At 46.1% G+C, this 6,467-nt stretch overlaps 1 protein-coding gene and 1 long non-coding RNA gene across 2 annotated transcripts in view; both read right to left on the bottom strand.

Moving 5' to 3' along the window:
- LOC119331635 overlaps window positions 1–977 on the bottom strand; it is a 2,445-nt gene extending 1,468 nt beyond the window's left edge. The window contains exon 1 of the long non-coding RNA XR_005160600.1: window positions 735–977. This is a non-coding gene — a long non-coding RNA (uncharacterized LOC119331635). The remainder of the gene's footprint in view (window positions 1–734) is intronic.
- A 268-nt stretch (window positions 978–1,245) lies between these two features.
- Window positions 1,246–3,438, bottom strand: LOC119333324 (amino acid permease 6-like). The gene is made up of 6 exons (XM_037606259.1): window positions 3,354–3,438; window positions 2,970–3,203; window positions 2,781–2,874; window positions 2,461–2,678; window positions 2,077–2,219; window positions 1,246–1,989 (listed from the first exon to the last, which is right to left on the bottom strand). The coding sequence occupies exons 1-6, from the start codon at window positions 3,436–3,438 to the stop codon at window positions 1,342–1,344; spliced, it is 1,422 nt and encodes a 473-aa protein (XP_037462156.1). The 3' UTR covers window positions 1,246–1,341.
- Between the last annotated feature and the right edge of the window lie 3,029 nt (window positions 3,439–6,467).

Raw genomic sequence — 6,467 nt, 5'->3', positions numbered from 1 at the left:
GCTGCTCACGGCTCGCTTCACCAGCAGCAACAGGCAACGCTGGAGGCCCGTCAGTAGGCACCGGCTCCAATGTCGCGTGTGCTAGTTGTACCTTTGGCTGAGCAGTTGCAGCAAAAAAAGGTGCCCGCATGGAATGCTCTAGCACCACCGGGTCATGTAGCAAGAAAAACGATGGCCGGCGAGTTGCAACCGGCGACATTTTCAAAAGCTGGCAACGACGATTTAGAATGATGCAACCAGCTGAAACAAAAGTTGCAACCAGCGATTCGAAAAGCTACTACCGGTGATTAAAAAAGATGCAATGAGCTGACACAGAAGCTGGAACCAGCGATTGAAAAATGATGGAACCGGTGTTGGAAAAGATGCAATCGGCTTGTCAAAAAGCTGCAATCGGCGATTGGGAAAGCTACTATCGACGATCAAAAGAGATGCGACGAGCTGAACAGAAGCTGGAACCGGTGAATAAAAATGCTGGAACTGGTGATTAGAAAAGATGCAATCGGCTTGGCAAAGAGCTGCAACCATTGATTTTGAACTGGTAATGGAAAATTCCAAAAAAATTGCAACCGGCAGAATAAAAGGATATAACCGGTGATTTGGGAAGCTGGAACCGGTGGTTTCAGAAAAAAGATGCAAAAAAATATCGATTTGGACAAAAGCTGGAACTAAAGTGATATAGAAAAGATGCAACTGTTTAAGAAGACAGCTGCTAACGGGATCCAAAAAGCTACAACCATGTGGGCAGTCCAAGACGCTGAAGATCTTCCACCGGCGACATGGGAGATTTAACTGAAGCCGGGGGTCGCCGGAGATGCAAAGGACATGGCCATGGGTTGCAGCACGACCTGCTGGATGCGCTTGATGGTGGGAGCTCGCAGGCACAAGTTGCAGACGAAGATGAGGGCCGGCGACCTCACCGGCATCGATGGTAGCATATGCGATCGGGGAAGTGAGGGAACACGGGAGGGGAATCCTTTCCGTCGTCAGCGAGAAAAATGAATGGATGCAAACGTCCGTGAAAGGATAAGGCAAGATACTGAGCGGTTGGATTGGACCCTGTCAGTCACGCACCCAACCGCACGGGAGAGACCGTATGCACTGCTAGCCAGACGATGAAAATAAATCGCACGAGTCGCGCTTGACCGGCCGAATCTTCGGCCGGCGCGCCGTATACAAAAGTTTTTTGAATTTTATTGACTCAAAATGAAGTATCAAGTAGATACAAACACAATAAGCACACACACGGTCTTTGCATAGCTAACAACTTCGTTTTTTTTCGACAAAGGGTGGATTTTATTGACTTAAAAGGTGGATTTTATTGACTTAAAAGGTGGATTTCATTCACAGCTTCGTCTTGAATGGCACATAGTTGTTGAGTGATTGGGTGATCCCCTGCACGGATGCGACGGTCACTGCCACCGTCACCGCAAAGCACGTGAAGCTCAGGCTCTGCAGCACCACCCACTTCTTGGAAAACCTCTCCACTTTGCTCTGACGTTTGTACATCTCCACGGGGAAGTACACTGTGAGCGGCCAGAATGCGAGCGCGCCAAGGAGGCCAAGGATGGCATTGAAGAAGGGCATCAAAATGGCAAGGACCGTGCTTACGGCGACGAACGCCGTTCTCCACACCAGCTTGAACATGCTGACGCTGAAATTGCCACCGGCGAAGGGACGGTACTGGCGGACCACGAAGTCTGAGCCCGGCCACCGCGCCGCAGCCCAGCTCTCCACGGCGGCGTAGATGGGCTGGCAGTAGAGCTGGTAGGCACCGATGAGGTGCACGACGATGCAGATGTTGGCGAAGTCGATGAGCCAGAAGGGCTCGTAGAAGCCGAACCCGGTGAGCATGTTCCCCGGCGCCGCGTTGCCGAAGGCGGCGTAGCCGAGGCAGCCGCAGAGCATGTAGAAGGCCGTGGTGGTGGAGACCCCCAATAGGTTTGCCCTCCTCATCGTCTTGTTCTCGGCCGGAGGCGCCTTCACCGTGTCCTGCATTTCCAGTTACACGCCATTAGTGACCGTAATTTACGAGTTCTTTTTGCCAAACGTGTATGTGAATCTTTGTGACATGCATGCCTGAATTTCTATGAGAACCATGGAGTATGAGTAGGCGAATGCAATGTTGCCGAGCGCTTGCAGCGTCAACCATATCTTCTGGGCCGAATTAGTGACGTCTACCCCAATTTCAGTGCCGCCCATTGTTGTCTTGCCAGTAGGACCTGCCATAATTACATCAGGGAATAGGGAGTGCATTAACGCATTGATCTCTTGGTAGGAATGTTCTTGATTCTATACCTTTTTCAGTTTGTCTAATTCACATCTAGATGTTCTTTAAGGATGTCACATCTAAGCTACCTTTTTTCAACCGGGCTTCCCCCCTTTTCATCAATTCTTAATTGCTTAACGGAAATACAAAGTCTGTTATGACGAACCAGAAACATGACCCTCTTGATTCTCTACCTGATATGGTCTGTGCCAAGGCGAGGCCAACGCCGATCGCGGAGTAGGAGAAGGACATGACCGCGGCGAGGATGGACAGCCAGGCTATCTCGTGGAGGTTGGGGAGCTGCGAGAAGACGATCTGGGAGATCCCAAACACGGCCATGTACATGGTGGTGTACACGCCGCAGTCGGCAGAGTGGCCGTTCTTGTGGAAGCAGTCGGCCTTGTACAAAGCCCTATTTGATCAACCCACCAGAAGAACAAACAAGGAGTTCAGGAGATCGAAAGTGACATAACTTAGCTCAAAATTGCATGGGTGAGTTAAGTCGGTGGCTTACGCGGCACTGATCGATGCTGTGATGGTGTACCCAATTGCAGTTCCAACGAGATTGACGTACTGGCAGAGGCCACAAAACCACACCTGCCTGCTACCTACATTTGCAGGTCAAGGTACATAGCAGTGTAAACATTGCCTGAATTCACAGAGAATTTACTGGTTTGATGTTCACGCTACAGGCATGCGGTACCTAGGTAGGACTGGACGGCCTCCATGTAGGTGTAGTTCCTCTTCCCGGTGACGGCGTCGTCGCTGCGGTAGCAGTCGGCGAGGAGCGCGGAGGTGTAGTACGTGACGGCGGCGAAGAGGAAAAGCGTGATCGACCCGGCGACCCAGCCGAGCTGCGCCATGGACCAGGGCAGGGACAGCACGCCGGAGCCGATCACCCCCGTTATGATGTGCGCGCTCGCCGTCCACACCGTTCCTGCTCAAGCTCAACCGCGAAGCCGACCGCACGATTTAGTCGTAGATAACTAGTGCAGTAGTTTCGAGCAGAGATGCTAGATTGATCTGCACCAAGAATGAACGCGTGCATGGGAACAATGAAATAGAGAGTCGGATCTGTGTTTCTTGCCTGTTCTCTTGGGCTTGCCATCGTCGTCGACGGAACCATGGCCGATGACCCGCCGACGGTCCGCAGCGCCGTCTCCCCGGGCCATTTGGCTAAGCTGGTGTGACGGAGTAGAGCGTTTGGCCCCGGATTCCGTCCTCACTATATTACAGCCACGTTTCGGGAGCCGTACGCAGCTCACAAGGAGACAAAGAAGAAATCTAAGGAAATGTTTCACTAATTCCAGTATGATCGTGCTGCTAAATCTCTATCTTTATCTTCCCTGTCTGTATCTATATCTACATCTCTATCATTATATCTCTATCATTAAAGAGGAGTCTGGACATTGTTTAGACTTAACTTTTGTCCCTCCATCCAAAACACATTAACTTAATCAAATATAAAATCTTATCAAAACCCCAACTAAATTTAAATTGGTCTGATCTTGCACTGTCCATACCCAAATTAAATCTTACCAACCATAACTAAGTCAAAACTTTTTTTAATCTCTCTACTCATACTCAAATCAAATCAAACCTTACAAATCTCTATTATTCAAGAGAATACGTACATCGTTTGCGACTCAGGATTCATCCCTCCGCCCAATATCACGTACTGCATCAACTCAATTAAATCAAATCTTACCAACTCAACAAAATCACACTTTTTCTTGTCTTCTCTTACACACACCCAAATCAAATCAAACCTTATCAAATCCTCAAGTAAATCTAAACTTACTTTGCTTCGCCCTACGCATAATCAAATCAAATCTTACAAAATCCCTACTATTAAACGAGTGTGTATGTCTCTTGGTGAAAGAACTAGAGATGTGGAAGCGTATGCATCATCGCAGGGACGCGTGCGTGTTAAATAGATCAATAGATTACATGGTGCAGCAAGTTTGTTTCTAGACTTGACCCATACTCCAAGCTATATAAGAGATAGGATCTATCTAGTCTAGCAACTTGCCTACATACAACACAACACGCACACAATACATTGCGACATACATGTCACGTTACACACCTAAACAAGCCTATCATTTAACATCCTCCCTCAATCTAAACACGTCAAGGTTGAGATTGTTCTTGAAGGCTTGAAGTTGTCGAGCTTGTAGGGGCTTTGTGAAGCCATCAGCAACTTGATCTCCTGTTGGAATAAATCTAATGTACAAGAGTTTCTTTGCAACTCGTTCACGAACAAAGTGAAAATCAATTTCTATATGCTTTGTTCTTGCATGAAACACAGGATTTGCAGAAAGATAAGTTGCTCTCAAATTATCACACCATAAGCAAGAGACACGTGGTCTTGCAATTTCCAATTCATCTAATAGGGTTTCTACCCACATTACCTCACCTATTGCATTTGCCAAAGACTTGTATTCTGCTTCAGTGCTAGAGCGCGAGAGTGTGGCTTGCTTCTTTGCATTCCAAGACACAAGATTAGAACCAAAGAAAACAACAAACCCACTAGTAGACCTTCTGTCATGAGGGCATCCTGCCCAATCTGCATCAGAGAAGGCACTTACTGTTTTTTATGATGACTTGCATATTTTCAGGCCAGTTCCAGCATTTCCTTGGATATACCTCAATATCCTTTTTACAGTTTTCCAATGCAGAGATGTAGGAGAATGTAAAAATTAACAGACCTTATTAACAGAGAAAGCTATATCAGGTCTTGTTAAGGTTAAGTACGGTAGTGCCCCAACTACACTTCTGTACTTTGTCCCTTCCTCCGGACTTAGCAATTCTCCTTCATGTAATGACAAGTGTTCAGTAGTAGACAGAGGTGTGCTAGAGGGTTTACAATCTTTCATCCCTACATGTTTAAGAATCTCTTTTCCATACTTTTCTTGAGTTAGCAGAATACCGCCATGTGTCTTTTTTACTTCAATGCCTAGGAAATAGTGAAACTCTCCCAAGTCCTTTAAAGCAAATTCACTTTTCACGTTCTTAAGCAAAGCTGAGGTGGCTTCTTGAGAGGAACTAACAACAATTATGTCATCTACATAAATGAGCATAAAAATGATCACCTTCCCTTTCTTGAAATAGAACAAGGAGGTGTCTCCCTTTGAAGGTCGTAAACTAAGTTGTTGTAGCTTTGTATTCGATCTTGGGTACCAAGCCCTGGGTGCCCGTTTCAACCCATATAAAGCTTTATCCAACCTACACACATGTTGTGGTTTAGTATCATCCACAAAGCCAGGTGGTTGTCGCATATAAACCTCTTCCTCGAGAACGCCATGTAGAATGCATTCTGTACATCCAGTTGGTGGAGACTCCATCCCCTAGACACAACAATAGACAAAGCCAGCCTGATAGTGGCTGCTTTAACAACTGGACTAAACGTATCCTCATAATCAATGTCATAGCATTGCTTAAAGCCTTTAGCCACTAATCTAGCCTTGTACCCATCTATAGTCCCATCAGGTTTTCTTTTGGTTTTATACACCCACTTACAATCTATAATATTTCTACCTAGCCTAGGTGGAACTAGATGCCAGGTTTTATTTTTCATAAGTGCATCATACTCTACTTCCATAGCATTTTTCCAGTTTTTATCTTGCAAAGCTTCTACTGGATCACGAGGTTCTTGATGTTGGAAATATGCCCTAGAGGCAATAATAAAAGTATTATTATTATATTTCCTTGTTCATGATAATTGTCTTTTATTCATGCTATAACTGTATTATCCGGAAATCGTAATACACGTGTGAATACATAGACCACAATATGTCCCTAGTGAGCCTCTAGTTGACTAGCTCGTTGTGATCAACAGATAGTCATGGTTTCCTGGCTATGGACATTGGATGTCGTTGATAACGGGATCACATCATTAGGAGAATGATGTGATGGACAAGACCCAATCCTAAGCTTAGCACAAAGATCGTGTAGTTCGTTTGCTAGAGCTTTGCCAATGTCAAGTATCTCTTCCTTTGACCATGAGATCGTGTAACTCCTGGATACCGTAGGAGTGCTTTGAGTGTATCAAACGTCACAACGTAACTGGGTGACTATAAAGGTGCACTACAGGTATCTCCGAAAGTATCTATTGTTTTATGCGGATCGAGACTGGGATTTGTCACTCCGTGTAAACGGAGAGGTATCTCTGGGCCCACTCGGTAGGACATCATCATAT

Source organism: Triticum dicoccoides, chromosome 7A (genome assembly GCF_002162155.2).
Source record: "Triticum dicoccoides isolate Atlit2015 ecotype Zavitan chromosome 7A, WEW_v2.0, whole genome shotgun sequence".
Taxonomy (NCBI): Eukaryota; Viridiplantae; Streptophyta; class Magnoliopsida; order Poales; family Poaceae; genus Triticum; species Triticum dicoccoides.
Note: the sequence above shows the minus strand (reverse complement) of the source record. Positions and strands in the feature narration are given on the sequence as shown.